Source organism: Chiloscyllium punctatum, chromosome 15 (genome assembly GCF_047496795.1).
Source record: "Chiloscyllium punctatum isolate Juve2018m chromosome 15, sChiPun1.3, whole genome shotgun sequence".
Classification (NCBI taxonomy): domain Eukaryota; kingdom Metazoa; phylum Chordata; class Chondrichthyes; order Orectolobiformes; family Hemiscylliidae; genus Chiloscyllium; species Chiloscyllium punctatum.
Window position 1 is genome coordinate 65,119,984 of NC_092753.1, and position 16,777 is coordinate 65,136,760.

A 16,777-nucleotide genomic window follows, 5' to 3' on the forward strand; every position below is an offset into this window, starting at 1 on the left:
ATTTGATAGACACATACAAGATGATCAGAGGATTAGATAGGGTAGACAGTGAAAGTCTTTTTCCTAGGATGATGACGTCAGCTTGTATGAGGGGACATAAGTACAAATTGAGGGGTGATAGATTTAAGACAGATGTCAGATGCAGGTTCTTTACTCAGAGAGTGGTAATGGCGTGGAATGCCTTGCCTGCCAATGTAGTTAACTCAGCCACATTAGGGAGATTTAAACAATCCTTGGATAAGCACATGGATGATGGGATAGTGTAGGGTGATGAGCTTCCAGGTTCACAGGTCACAGTTCACAGGTCGGTGCAACCTCAAGGGTGTAAGGACCTGTTCTGAGCTGTACTGTTCTATGTAATATGTTCTAAATTCCATGATTATATCTGTCCCAGTCAGGTTTCAACCCCTACCACAGTACCAAAACAGCTCTCATGAAAAATCACAAATTTAATCCTATGTGATGGAGATGAAGATAAACTTTTCCTTCTCAATCTCAACCTGTCAGCAGCCTTTAACAAGTTTGACCTCACCCTCCTCTTCCAAGGATCCATCTATGGGTGCTTTCTGCTTCTCACAAACATTATGCCCCCAGCCAGCATCATCCAAACATGGCGTTGGTGCGTCTGTGCACCTTGACCACCTGACTCTACCTCCCATTTTCAACTCTTCTTCTAAGTTATCAGACTGATTATCCAACATCCAGTAGATGACCAAACATTTTCTCTAATATTTGCAAGACTGAACATATTCATGCCTGCTCTAAACTCCAATCTATACCAATTTTGTGTTTTTGGTAATAGTCTGCAATTACATTTATCTCTTTGCAACCTTGGTCACATACATGATCCTGAAATGGGCTTTAACTTCAACTATCGAGAGTGGTTGGAAAAGTATAGCTGGTCAGGCAGCATCTGAGCAGCAGGAAAATGTATGTATCAAACATAAGCCTGTCATCAGGAATGAGGCTTGTGGGCCAAGGGGTTGAGAGATAATTGGGGGTGGGGGGTGGAGCTTGGGGGAAGTACTTCAACTGTCTATTTCCACCTGCATCACATTGCTAAACTCCACCTGTATTTCCTCATCTGCTGCAGAAACTCTGATTCATACCTTTAAAATTCAACCATTCCAATGCACTTCTGGTTGGTCTTGGAGGCCACCCAAAATTTTGATACTTGTGCATAAACTTGCAACAAGTAATCTTTCCTGTGCTCTTTGATCTGCATTTGTTCCCAATCAAGCAAATTCAAATTTTAAAATTCTCATCTTTGTTTTCAAATCCATTCATAGCACCATCCATTTTCCATCTCTACTACCCTTCAAGTTATCTATATTTGCATTCCAATCTCTAGTGTATAGTTGGTTTTAATTGCTCCACGTTTGATGGCCTTAGGCTGTAAACTCTGGGATAACTTCCCTAACACCTCTCTGCCTCCCTACCTCACTTTCCTCCTTTAAAACATCTCTTAAAAGTTAACCTTTTGTCTAAGCTTTTGGTCATTTGTCCTAATACATTGTATCTCCTTATGTGGCTTGGTGTTGCACTTTGTTATACAAAGCACATTGAGATATTTTATTATGTTTAAAAGATGTGATACAAGTTGTTGCCATTTCAGTAACAGTAACCATAACATTTCTGGATTAGTACAAAATCCAACATAGCTGCTGAGACCACACTGAATGAAACTTGCACACCTGAAAGTGAAACACTAGTTTGGACTAAAACCATCATTTTCAAGTTTGACTTGTGTTTTTCAAACTAATTATAGTTCACTCATGCCTTTTAGGGAAGGAAACCTGTTGCCCTTGCCCATTTGGGTTTATATGTAACTCCAGCCCCATGAAAAGGCGTGTACATGTGGCTTGACACAACTGCCTCTGAAATACCCTAACGGGCAGCTTACTTAGATCAGAAGCAGTAGAGTCAGTTAAGAAAACAAACTTCATCCTCTGACCATTTAGCATGTGTAATACATGCTTGTCTTACCAGCACCGTTGTCAAAAAGTGTGGTGCTAGAAAAGCACAGGGGGTCAGGCAGCATCCGAGGAGCAGGAGAGTCGACATTTGGAGCATAAGCTCTTTGTCAGGATGCTGTGCTTTTCCAGCACCACACTTTTTAAACTCTGATCTTCAGAGTCTGCAGTCCTCACTTTTTAAACCAGCAACATTCACCTCCAATAAGTTTTATAATAACAACCACTAATTACGTTACAACGGGTGTATTTTTATTAAGATATCTGGTTTGGCCACATGTTTTGAAGCGGAGTGCCCGTGAGGTCATGTGCCTTACCTGTTTGGTGAGTGGGGAGGGTGAGGACTTTTATTGTGAAAACAAGCAAGCAGTCAGCCTTGTCCCGGAACACAACTAACCGGTTCCACCGGGATGAAGGAAACACAATAGGAGGGCAGAGAAACTGCCAGCCAAGTTTATTACCGGAACTCTACCCTAAAATCGCCAGGCCTTGTACCTGTGATGACTTTGGAAAAGTGAAGCAATCGGCAACGAATTAAAGAAGGGACTGAAAACAACAATGAAGAAACTCGGCGCCTATGTCGTTTTCTCCCTCACTCAAACAGGTAGGAACAGCGATGGGGGAGGCTACCTGGGAATGAGCCTCCCTGGATGGTGAGGAAAAGATTCACATCCTTTGTCAATAAATACGTTGGATGATTGTGTTCTCTCTGCCAACGAATATGTTGTGCAAACCTCGTAACTTCAGTGTGTCAAAGCTCAGAAATAATCTTTGCCTGCTGGGGACGGACAACAGGTGAGTGGGGATTGATCCAATGTTAAATCTCGAGGCTTGTCAAAGGTTACCATCGGCCCTCAGTGAGCGAGACTGTCCCTGTTTTAAATGCACCCAGGAGGATTCTAACATCGTGTGAGTGGAGGATAAAGTTGACCCTGATTGTATTCATTAGATGTCTTCCGAGAATTTATTTGTTTGTAGGGGGTTTACTGGACATGCTACAATCTGGAGCCAAAATCTAAAGGATGTTATAAATCTCAAACACTCTGTTTAAAGAGTAATTAATGAATTTCTTGCCTTTTAAAAAAAAAATTAAATGCGAGCAAAGTTTCACAAAATAATTTCCTTTTGTTGGTTCTGGGAATCTCTTGAACTGGTCCAATATGGCAGGTGTTGTTGGAGCAGAGTGGACTCGTCTTCTTCATTGCTCCTCCTATACTTAGTACGTATTACAGAGGCGGTTACCACCCTAGGTGCACTGTCGTGTTGGCTTGTTTATCCATTTAAGCAATTCCTTATGCAGGAGAAGTTCGAATGCAATTCCTCCTAAAACAGTTTCCAATACTTAATCGCATGCCCCAAAGCTTTAATTTCATGCCCTTTTTGCAGGTAAACGTGGCCACTTTTAATTATACGCTCCCGGGTCTTCTCTCCCTCCCCTGCCCCACTGTTTTACACTGAACACTTACAATTATGAGGTTTAATGTTTTGGGACTGCATTTTTACATTTAGGCTAAAACTGAAGACAATTGTGTGCCTATTCTGAAGTCTGCCTGAGGATAATAGGCTTGATTGTTTTACTGGAAAGAAAGAACAAGTTATTTGTGCTTGTGTGTTGGCAGTGGAACGTGAAAATCTCAAGGCCTAGGAAAGTGTTGAGGATGTTGGGTTGTAAAACGTTATAGCTTCACTATCCATTCAGTTCCAAGATGAAATAGCTGGCCTATAAAAGATAGCTAATTCAGCATTTCTACCTCAATACAAAGCCAGTGTGATTTACATTTGTTCCCTAGCAACAATACCTCCAATGCTCACATCCAAATCATTTATATAAATGACAAAAAGTAGTGGACCCAGCACCGATCTTTGTGGCACACTGCTGGCCACAGGCCTCCAGTGTGAAAAGCAAACCTCTACCACCACCTTTGAGCCAGTTCTGTATCCAAATGGCTAGCAGTCCCTGTATTGCACGTGATCTAACCAGTCTACCATGAGAAACCTTGTCGAATGCTTTACTGAAGTCCATGTCGATCATTGCTCTACCATCATTAATCCTGTTTGTTACTTCTTCAAAAACTCAGTCAAGTTAGTGAGAACTGATTTCCCACACGCAAAGCTATGTTGACTATCCCTAATCAGTTCTTGCCTTTCCAAATAAATGTAAATCCTGTCCCTCAGGACTCCCTCCATCAACTTGAACACCACCGATGTCAGGCTCACTGGTCAATAGTTCCTTGGCTTTTCCTTACCACCTTTCTTAAACAGTGGCACCACTTTAGCCAACCTCCAGACTCCTGGTACATCACCTGTGACTTTTGATGATCCAAACATCTCAGCAAGGGGCCCAGCAATCAATTCCTTAGCTTCCTAAAATTGGACACCAAAATTGAAGGAGTAGTGGACAGCAAAGAAGGTTACCTCAGAGTATAGCAGGATTTGACCAGGTAGGCTTAGGAGTGGCAGATGGAGTTTAATTTAGATAAACATGAGGTGCTGCATTTGGAAGGGCAAATCCAGGTAGGACTTGTACACTTAAAAGTAAGGTCCTGGGGATAGTTGCTGAACAAAGAGATGTTGGAGTGCAGGTTCATAGTTCTTTGAAACTGAAGTCTCAAGTAGACAAGATAGTGGAGAAGGTGTTTGGTATGCTTTCCTTCATTGATCAGAATATTGAATATAGGAGTTGGGAGGTCATGTTGTGGCTGTACAAGATGTTGGTTCAGCCAGTTTTGGTCTCCCTGCTTTGGAAGGATGTTGTGAAACTTGAAAGGGTTCAGAAAAGATTTACAAGGATATTGCCAGGGTTGGAGGATTTGAGCTATAGGGAGAGGCTGAATAGAATGGGGCTATTTTCCCTGGAGCATCAGAGACTGAGGGATGATCTTGTAGAGGTTTATAAAATCATGAGGGTCATGGATAGGATAAATACACAAGGTCTTTTCCCTGGGGTGGGGAGCCCAGAACTAGAGGGTATAGGTTTAAGGTGAGAGGGGAAAGATATAAAAGGGACCTAAAGGGGCAACATTTTCATGCAGGGGGTGGTGCGTGTATGGAATGAGCTGCCAGAGGAAGTGGTGGAGACTGGTACATTTACAGCATTTCAAAGGCATCTGGATGGGTACCTGAATAAGACCAATTTAGAGGGATATGGGCCAAGTGATGGCAAATGGGACTTGATTAATTTAGGCTATCTGAACAAGTTGGGCTGAAAGGTCTGTTTCTGTGCTGTACATCTCTATGACTCTGCAGCCACTCTGAAGATCAGGTCACAGGCTTTTCGGAAATATCACTGCATAACAGACAGCAGCTTTACATAGCCAACAGAACTACAGACCACTAGGCTTCACAGTCTACCACAGGTGGTGTCAGAGGGACACCAGCTAGTGGAAGAGATGCATTCTGTATTATGGATTATGAGAGATTCAGCCTTGTGGGATGGATTGTATGGCTTGTGTTGGATAGCAAACACCAGAAACAAAACCAAGCACCTGAATGTGGTCCTTCAAAGTTACTGTTCAGTCCAATGTATTGCAAACTCATTGGGAGCCAGGATTGGTTGCTACAAGAGGTACCATTGGTTAATATCAAACTCTACTTTTGTATAATTAAAAATCTAAGTTGCCTGCAAAAAGTGTTTAGCCAATAGAGTTCAGTCACTATACAATAAAATTGAAATCTCATCATCCTTTCCATCTATTAACTGCAAGCTCTTCTAATTTTTAAAAGAATCTTTTAGTGAAGACCATAAAACTAGTTTGAGAAGTTTTTCTGGATTTTGTTACCTGCTTTGATAAGCAAATGTAAGTTTAGTAAAACTAGGATCAGATTTTCCCCTGCTTTTTGGGTAGATGCAGTGTTCTTGTTTAGTATTGCTGCCTTCTGAAGGGATTTTCTCCAATGTGAATTATTGGATTTGGCCTTCTACCTTTTCTTATCAAATATTATATGTTACATATTGACCTACAAGTGAACAAATTATTTAGTGAACAAACCATTCCCAAATGAAATGCTTTTATAGGGTAAATTGACTTTCCTCTCTCTTTCGTCTGCCATTTTATTAATCTCACCCTAAATAAATAGCAATGATGATATTCCCCTAAATTTTCTATTGGGTCTGTAACCTATCATTGCCTGGTTTCAAAGGGACAACTCTCTCGTGATCACGATTGTATTGAAAAGCAATAGACAACACATTGCAATTACATTTCAGTATAGTCCTGGAAACACAAAGCATTGTCTGATATCCACAGCAGTTCCTTGCTTTGCATTGTGCCTGCTGATCAAGGCTGTCAGTTCATTTTGAATTTGGTGCTTTTCTATCTTCCTACCTGTACAATTGTGTTACAGTGCTCCAGCATTGTAGTGTAAGTGTTGATAACCTATTGAGGTAAAAGTATATATGCACTTTTGCTCCAAATAATATTGGAAGTGGTTAAGGCAGCATCTATGGAAATGATGAATTTAAATTATTTCACCTGTTGATATGCATTGTGCTTTAGCAGTAAAGGGCCATATTAAGAGTTTCAATTATTGATGTCATGGTTCTAAGTGAAACCTGGCTCACGAATGCTTTTTTTTTGCCTTGCTATTCCTTCCTGATTCTATCTGCCCCACCCAAACTACCATAGTAGCAAAATGACCAAATCACTTAGTCTTTTTTTAGATTAGATTCCCTAAGACTAGATTCCCTACGGAATGGAAACAGGCCCTTCGGCCCAACCAGTCCACACTGACCCTCGAAGAGCAACCCACCCAGACCCATTCCCCTACATTTACCCCTGACTAATGCACCTAACACTATGGGCAATTTTGCTTGGCCAATTCACCTAACCGGCACATCTTTGGACAATGGGAGGAAACCTGAGCAACTGGAGGAAACCCACACAGACACGGGGAGAATGTGCAAACACCACACAGACAGTCGCCCGAGGCTGGAATCGACCCTGGGACCCTGGTGCTGTGAGACAGCAGTGCTGACGACTGAGCCACCATGCCCAAACCCCTTCCTCTTCTGGCATCTTTTCCTTCAGGCACCTCACTTTTTTTCCCCCTAATCCTTTATACTTCATCTTTAAAATCACTTTTCTCCCCTGCCTTTCAAGTTCCACTTCATATTTCTCCCCACTTTCTTCCTCAACCACTGAACTGGGCAACTCTTTTGATGAACTCATTTTGCCTTAATTTCATGCCTTCCAGTCCACCCTGATCTTCTCTGTCCATGTAAACAGTTCTACCCAAATTTATAGATGATCCTTTGACTTTGCCTTTCACATGATCGATTGATTGTTTTTCACTTGAAATTCTGGATATTTACAACCACTAATTATTGCTGTGTTTCTTCATTGCCTGACCACTTTCTAATTCTGCTTTCTTCTTTGTCCACTCTGAGGACAAACTGCTCTCTTGAGGCACTGACAATGACTTTTTCAAACTCCCAGATGTCTAGTCTTTGTTTCTAGTTTAATCATGATATTATTGTTTTTACTAAACTGTGCAAGTAATCTCTCACCTGCTCATCTGATGTTGTCTGAGATTATAATCCTTGCTTGTTCCATTCTGGCGGTTCCTCCATTTTCACTCGGCTCGTGTCTAAACAGTGTAAACTGAAGGTATGTGAATGTACAATAACTGTTTACCAGATGAATACGCTCTCGCCAGACCTGAATAATAAGACAATAAGGCATTCTTTCCTCCAGCAAAACTATTTACCAGTTTAGGATCATGCTGAAGAATAAAAATAATTCCACCTTTTAGCAGCCATAAACCAGTCATCATTTCCTCCAATAAGCAAAGATTAGATTGTCTACAGTGTGGAAACAAGCCCTTCGGCCCAACCAGTCCACACCGACCTCCGAAGAGAAACCCACTCAGACCTGTTTCCCTCTGACTAATGCACCTAGCACTATGAGCATTTCACCTGACCTGCATATCTTTGGACTGTGGGAGGAAACCCACACAGACACTGGGAGAATGTGCAAACTCCACGCAGACAGTGGCCTGAGGCTGGAATCAAACCTGGGACCCTGGTGCTGTGAGGCAGCAGTGCTAACCATTGAGCCACAGTGCTTGGCCTTTTGGTTTTGAATATGTGTAGCGCACATTGCTCAAGGATTTTCTATAACTTTGATTGTCACCATCCACTCAAGTGCATTTGCCATTCCCTCTTCCCTTTACATTTTCCTGATTTTCCTGCTCCTCGGATGCGACCTGAACTGCTGTGCTTTTCAAGCACCACTCTAATCTAGACTCTTCCCTTTACAATCAATGAAATGATGTTTGAGTAAAGGAGCAGGAATATCTTGTCGCAATGACCTTGATGAGATCATACCTGCAATATCGTGTGTAGTTTTAGTCCCATTTATCTGAGGAGGGATGTTCTGATTATGGAGGAAATACAATAACGGTTTACCAGATGAATGGCAGGACTGACATATAAAGAGACTAAATCAATTAAGGCTCTATATTCACTGAAGTTTAGAAGAGCAGGTGGGGACAGCATAGAAATGTATGACATTCTAATAGGACTAACAGGGTAAACTCAGGAAGAATGTTGCAATGACTATGGATCACAGTTTAAGAAAAAACTGTGATCCATAGATCCAACTGTGTTCCTCCTCCCTCTACAAGGATCTCAGTGAGTCCCTCTCTCACTGCACCCCCCAGGTCATTATCTTAGCCTGCTGTGTTTTTCCAGCACCACATTTTTCAACTCAGTTTAAGAATACAGGATAGACCATTTAGCACTGAAATGTGATATTTCTCTATCCATAGGTGGTGAGCTTCCCCCATCCCTGTCACAAGAGCCCAGGACCTAACCATAGTGTTTTGCTCTCAAAACTATTATGCATCTATCTCTTCCTTTTTAACAGCTGCCTTATAAACCCACGTCTTGAATTAACTTGACTGAGTGACATGCTATTTAAAGCAGTGCTGAGGAGTTCCTTGGGTGTTCTAGCTAATATTTATCCCACAACTGATGCCAACTAACTATCTGGTAATTAGCTTATTACTGATTCATTGTGCAATCTAGCTATGCATCAATTGGCTCTTGTTATTACTTGCATTCCAACAGTGACTACACTTCCAAAAAATATTTTGTTCAATGTACTATATTTAAGATGTTGTGATGTCAGATGGATTCCTCTTTCTTCTGTCTCTGATCCTGATAAAAAAAACTGTGGAATGTACATATGGCATGACAGCATTGCAAGCAATCTGCTACATTATATATCCTAGGAAATATCAAGTGTTAACATACTGGTGGATAGTATACTATTGCCATTCTCCACCATTCAAAATGTTTAAAATGGCAGCATAAAAGGACAATGAAGTGCTGAAATTTACAAAAATCAGCAAAATATAATATTCTTTCATGAGACCTATTCAAGTATGGTGTCTATAATTCTCTTTTTTTCTGTATTTTTGATCATTTCAGTGATTTTGCAAGTGAGTATGGAGTTAGTTCTTACTTTGTGTTCCATTTAAACATTATTCTTTCACAGTAACATTGCACATTCCTATGCAAGTGTCACACAGTTTTACTTTGATATCATATCTAAATATTGTACTTGGCTGTGGTGAATGGGAGATTTTGGATTATAGTACAATTGACACCTGATAGTATGGGTTATTTTAGTGGACCAGTTTATTTTTTTTCCTATCATATTAATATTCTTATCTTCCTATCTTAAACAATTCGTGATTTGGACAATGTATCATCATGTTCATTTGTTGTGTGATGAGGCCCACTTATAAAATTGTGGTGTATCAGGTTGGTAGAATGCTATTGTTCATTCTAAAGTCAACATGGGGCTTGCTGCAGATGATAAGATCTCTGCTGTTTTAAAATATATGCACACCAAACATCAGCAAGCAAGCTTACATCCAGAACCTCAACCTGTGATACAAACCTTCTCCAAAGTTGTTAATACTAAATATCAGCTTAAGACACTGATAATTCTCCAAACTCTTATCAAAATTTCAGATTACTTTGTTAAATAAATTATTTATTCCTCCTTTTTATTTAAAGCAGCAGCTAAGAAATACCTCTTTTGAAACAGTTACCCTTGATTTTTAAACCCCTTTGTGGCTTCAGCCCCCTCCAGGTTTGCCAAGACCTCTATGCGTCTCAAAATTTTTATTTACATCACCTTTGGCCTGCCCTGTCTTTCTCACATTCAGTGGAAATATAATAAAAGATATTCCTTAAAACCTATCTCTTTGTCAAGCTTCTGGTCATTCCCCAAAGTGCATGGCTTGGTGTCATATTTTGTTTGCTCGATACTTCTGAGAAGTACCTTGAAGTTTTACAATGTTAAGGGGGCTAAATCAGTGCAAGTTGTCTGTTCTGTAGATGAAAAGATAAGTTGAACTAACAAACAAAGAGAGAAACGTTTGGAGTTAGATTTGTGTCTGACCTCATTTCTGTTGTTTCACCATACTGTGGGATAACTATTGCAATGCCCTCTCACACACTGCTGCTTTTGTTTAGTCAGGCAACTAAACAATTCAGGCTGCTTCCTGATTGGGAGTATCATAAAATGGATCTTTTAAAATCTTGGCAATAGAAGTCAAGAACTGATTTTGGTTTGAAGGCATTTTTAACGTCCTTTTTTGGGGAAACATTTTAATTGTAATCTTCCGTTCACATTGTGTTGTTTTGTGTCATTCTACTAGAAATTAAACAACCAGAAATTACACATACTCTATGGATAAAACCATGATATATGCAATTTTAGATAGTCTGGGTTGGGACTTAACTAACGCCTAATTAGAATTTAAAAAAAAAACACCTTCCATACATCTTTTATTTTTAAATGGCAGAGTTGTTGGAGTTAGTATTTTGTATTTAGTTTTGCAGATGCTTTTCATTAGATTATGATTTCCTTTTATGCTTTAGAAATTGCCATTTGTTTTAAGTATGAAACAGATTCAATTATGGCTTCAACATTGTATCAATTTTTTTGACACTTTCTTGCTTGGTGGTGTTTTTCTAAGCTGTTACAAGCCAAATCTTTCAGTGGCAGGTTTTCCTATGATAACAATAGAAGAACTCTCATTTTGAGGAATTGAGAATTTCTGGAATAGGAACTTTGAAACCCTCGAGAGGAAATAAATGGCAGTGTTACAAACAATAAACTGACAGCTGTGGCAACAGACTTTTTGAAAAAGGCTGCAAGTTCTTTTTAAGAGGACAGAGAGTTTTAGAATGAAAGCCTAATTTATTGCAGTGGATGTTACTACCCTTCGTATAGCACACATTCTGTTTAAAAAGCTGGAAAGCAGTTTCTTTCTTATTTCAGGGGGAAAGTAGAGGGTCTAAGCTGTCTTCTATATTCAGCAAATAAAATGTACTAGTTCCCATATAACAAGAATTAATAATAGTAAATTCAAACTAATTATTTTACATTTACTTCACAGTATCGTAGAGTTATTGCACACAGAAGAAGGTCACTTGACTCATTTTCTCTACATGGATTTCTGAATGGATACTGACTACCACTCCTCTGCCTTCTCCCTATAAACCTGCATGTTCGTTCGTTCTTCTGATAACAAGCCAATTCTCTTTTGAAATTTGAATTTTTTTTGTTTAACCTATTTTTCTAATCGGCCTGTTCAGGGATACTACTACACACCTCTAGAGCAGGTGGAACTTGAACTCAGGCCTCTTGGTGAAGGAGTAGGGGCACTATTACTGTCAGAAGAAGGCCTTGCCCAATTCCTTTTCCAAATGCCTTGGTCAAATTTGCCTGCACTTGTTTTCATGCAGTGCTTTCCAGATTCTAACCACCAATTGCATGAAAATTTTCCTTTTGTATCTGGTTGGATATTTCTGGCAATTAGCTTAAATCTGTATCTCATGTTCTCAATTCTTGCAGCAATGGGAATTTATTTTTTCTTATCTGTTGTGTTCAGGAAAGCATTAAACCTCTGCAGACTCAATGGCTCAAATGGGACACTTAGCAGTAATGCACTGGAAGATTCAGTGGTAATGGCAATGCAGTACCGGTATAGGCCAAAAGCCTCAATATGAAAGGAAAATAAAACTTGTTGAAACGATGAGGAGGGAGATACTTTTGGCAGTTATAACAGACAAGGATTAGATTAGATTCCTTACAGTGTGGAAACAGCCTCTTCGGCTCAACAAGTCCACACCGACCCTCCCAGACCCATTTCCCTCTAACTAATGCACCTAACACTATGGGCAATTTAGCATGGCCAATTCACCTGACCTGCACATCTTTGGACGGTGGAGGGAAACCAGAGCACCCGGAGGAAACCCATGCAGACACTGGGAGAATCGAACCTGGAACCCTGATGCAGCAGTGCTAACCACTGAGCCGCCATGCTGCCCCAAAGATTAGGCTATAGACAACAGCTGTTTTAGATTTGACTCAATAACATGTTCAACTTAAACCAATTCACAATCGGGTTTTCAAAGTTATGTGTGACACAGAAGGAGAAGCTGGTGGTACTGGTTAGGCAGCAGAAATAGTAGGAATTACAAGAAGCCCAGTAATGAATGCTTTGGTTACCAATTTATGCAATTGTGTCATTGGATAGTGGATGCACATCAAAGTATGTGGAGTGGATTGGTTAAAATGTTACCTATATTCTTTAAATAATGAGTAAAGTAAGGCTATTGAATTTTAGAGTTCTACCTGTTTCAGGATGACATACTGAAATAACTTTGGGAAAAAAAAGACATGATTTCTTGTGGTGGAGCAGGTATTGTTGGTATAGGGGAAAGAAATTTTGAGGGAAAAAGAGTTTACCCATTCCTTTTCTCCTAGGATAAAAATCTTAGGGTGCAGCAATAAGAGGTGATGAGTACATGATACTTTACGGAACAAATCAACAATAAAATAACATATGCTATATAAAAAAGACAACAGCCCATTGACAAGAGACTTTACATTGTAGCAATGGATTTTATTGCATAAGTGGAGAAAGAAACCCATCTTGCACTTAGACACAACAACTAGATTTAGCCTGTCAGCAACAATGTATAGTACAGAGAATATAGCAAACAGGATAATGGAGGAGTGGTTACGAACTGGACAATGAACACCAGCTAAATCTCTAACTGGCTATAGAAGAAGTTTTACTACTCATGAACTTAGGAAGATGTGTGAAAATATGAACATTGTGGTAATGCAAAAAACAGTTGAAAAGCTTTCATTATAAAGCAAATGAAAGAACCATGAAAACAGATGAGATGTTTCCTAAAATCCTGATGAACAATGACCATGATGTAAATTGACATCTGCTTTGGCACTGGCAATGTGAAGAGCTCTGTGCAAATTATTGTAGGCTGCAGTCCATATCGATTGGTTTTTGGGAGAAATCCAAAACTTCCTTTGGTAATGAGTGATCATCCCCTGGCCTGGAAAGTGACCACAATTTAGCTCCACTTTTTTACTGAGCACTTCAATCACCTGTGTATGGATAAAAGGACACCACTGAGATCAAGGTTTAGAAAATGTGCAAGGTTAACAGAAATAAATTTCAATCTGTGAAACATGATGTATTTCAAAAGAGTAGTGCAGAATGTCTAGGTATGATAGTGGTGAAAAACAATTTTACAGCGTGGCAACCAAACTGTATTCCTCTAGGTTAATTGACATTAATTACACACTTGCAGAATATGAACAAGTCATAGAAAGTGATGAGGCACCATAATCTTCACATGTTCATGTTGGACAATTTGGGGATCAGAATATGGCAGATAGAGGGCTGACTGAACATGGACAATTGTTACAGAGGACAACAACTGAAAGTAGGCACCAACGTAACATACATGCCAGTGAATGGAGGACTTCCACTAATATAGAGAGAGCAGAGAAAACGAATACCAAATACTAACATTGGCTAAATATGAAAGGAAAGGGACAGAAGGTAAATTCCATGGGTTTGTAAACTGAAGTAAAGATTTGGATGCTCAGAAATGCCATTGAAATTCTGAAAATGAATCCGAAAGTGAATGTGGCCCAAGTTTGTCGATCACAAACTTGTAAAAGGAATTCTGATCACAGAAGTGGGGTATGTTGCAGCCATCCAGAATGGGCTAGGATGGGAGGGTGAGTATAAATCATGGTTTGATGATAATATGGACTTCAGAACAGGCTGAAAATACAACTAGAAGCAGTGATGTTATTGAGAAGTTGCAGCGGCTGTAAACAAACTGGAAGGCAAGTTGATTGAGGATGCCATTCAGAAAGCGCTGGGAATCTCGAAAGAATTGGAAATGCCACCCTTTATTCAGATGTAATATGAAAGTCAGTGTTATTGGTGTATTATAAAGTGAGATATAGAATGTTGAAGGATTGTTTGTGTATCTTTAACTAAAGTTTACTGAAGAGAGGATATTAATGTAGCAATTAGTTAATCAGATGATTGGGTTAATTGTTTTAATTGAGCAGAGGAGGTTGAGGGGTGGCCTTTTTATAAAGTCATGAGGGGCAAAGGGAAGATGATGAGCAAGAGTCTTTTCCTTAGGTTCAGGTGGTCAAAACGAGGGAGTATATTTTTAAACTGAGGGGAGAAAGATGTAAAAGGGACCAGAGAGGCAACATACCCTCTCTCTGATTCATGTGTGGAATGAGCTGCCAGAGGAAGTGGTGGATGCAAGTACAGTTACAATGTTTAAAAGATATTTCAATATGTTCATAGATAGGAAACATTTGAAGGGATATAGGTCAAACACAGGCAAATGGGACTAGTTTAATTTAGGAACATGGTTGGCATGGATTCGTTAGAGTTAGAGTCAGAGTCATTGAGACAGATCCATCTATATCATCAATATATATCAGGAAGAGCAATGATCACAGTACTGTCCCCTGAGGAACTGCTACAAACCTTAAATCCAGAAACATCCAATGTTTCCAGTGCTTTTGGTTCCTGTCACCCAATTTCATATCAATGTTATTGCTTTCCCTTTTTATTTCATGAATTATATTGAAAATTGCAAATTTAACTAGAATTTATAATTAATATGATTGGTTTCACTTTAAGGATAATTCCAAAGATGTATACATTATGTGGATTAGCCAGGCTAAATTGCCCATATTGTAGGTTAGGTGGATTAGCCACGGGGAAATGCAGGATTACAGGGATAGGTTTGGGGCTGGGTGTGGGTGGGATGCTCTTCAGAGGATTGGTGTGGACTTCATCGGCCTGCTCCCATACTGTTGGGGTTCTGTGATCGGGCGCAAGTTGCATATTTAGTATGCATTGGAGGTATTCATAAACATCTTGAGGGAAAGGAAGTAATCTAAAATCACACAATCTGTTACAGCTGCCATCAGTTCTAGCAAAACAGTTGATGTCTTTGAGAGGTATTGTGTTATGCGTTGTGCCACAGAAACCATGAAACTCCCAGGAAACGTTTCAAGGATGTTGTGGTATCTGACTTTAAGTATTAAATACAAGAATCATTAAGATTGGCTGGGTGAAAATGTTATCTGTAAGTCTAATTTTGAAGACTGTTTGGTTACACACATTTGAAAATGAATTTGTGCATGTTTTTTGTCTAGTCTATGATTTCCACCTTTCATAATTAAATTGCATAATTAGAATTCAGTGTCTAGGCTCCAGTAAAATGAATAGTCAAGGGACACTGTTAGAATACTGATTGTGCCTTTAGTCCAAGATCCCAAAATAATTGATCACTTCTTTAGAAAAGAGAAGGATTTGTGGAGAAGGGCAATTCCAGTATAATTTCTCATTTGGTTTATGTATTGATTAGATTAGATTCCCATAGTGTGGAAACAGGCTCTTCAGCCCAATAAGTCCACACCAACCCTCCAAAGAGTAACCCTCTTACTAATGTACCTAACAATATGGACAATTTAGCATGGCCAATTCACCTGGCTTGCAGGAGGAAACCCACAGACACAGGAAGAATGTGCAAACTCCACACAGTTGCCTGAAGTTGGGATCGAACTGGGGACCCTGGTGCTGTGAGGCAGCAGTGCTAACCACTGAGCCACTGTAACTAACTTTCAACTAACTTCAAAGTTAATCTTGTTTTTATTTAGTAAAATATGTCAGATAGTGTTGTCAGAAGAAAACAATAACACACAATGGAATAAATTACGATTGTTTAATCAAATCGAATTTTAATTGGATATTTTATGCCCATCTGAACAACAAGGGACTTTTGCATTAAGCTGTTGTTTCTATATTGCAATGGTTTACATGTTAGGTTGGGTTATTGAATGTACAACTTTGACTCCAGATGTAAAATTGCTAGTTGTTGAGCCAAGCTGCATTGTTATTGTACATCCATCATATCCCAAAAAGTTCCTCAAACAGATGGATTGCTACAAATTGCAGTGATTGTCTCATAGGTAATCATTTTTATCAAGCATCATTTTACTTTCTGATTCTGGATTTTCAAATCAATTTCTTTTTAATATGGTGACCAGAATTCTGATAAATTGATCCTTTTGGAAGGAAGTCTGGATTTCCAAGCTGTTTTTCTTCTCTGTCAACTCACAAATGAGAGTTGGGGATGCAGGCTACAAAAAGCTTTATATTTCTGGATTAGACTTCAGTTGAAAAGCTGTCATTTAATCCTGAATTTTGCAGGCAAGATGATCCACATTTACCCAATCTATCGCCATGGCTGCAATATGTCCAATCTACTAGATGTACTGCAGTAACTCACTCACCAAACTTGCAGCACAAGTATAAAAGTAGGGACTTCATGTGGACACTGTCAATTCCAATCACACCATCTTGGATTTGACACACATTACTGTAACCTTACTATTCATCGGTCAAAATCCTGGAATTCTTCGCAT

General features: G+C 39.5%; 1 protein-coding gene across 2 annotated transcripts in view; it reads left to right on the plus strand.

Annotated features, from left to right (window-relative positions):
- Window positions 1–2,340: 2,340 nt before the first annotated feature.
- Window positions 2,341–16,777, plus strand: part of LOC140486339 (immunoglobulin-like domain-containing receptor 1) — a 48,419-nt gene continuing 33,982 nt past the window's right edge. For both annotated transcript variants that reach the window (XM_072585337.1, XM_072585335.1), the window contains exon 1: window positions 2,341–2,577. Coding sequence is in view for 1 of the 2 variants with exons in the window: in XM_072585335.1 (XP_072441436.1) it covers window positions 2,532–2,577 (46 nt within the window). In the remaining variant the exon portion in view is untranslated. The remainder of the gene's footprint in view (window positions 2,578–16,777) is intronic.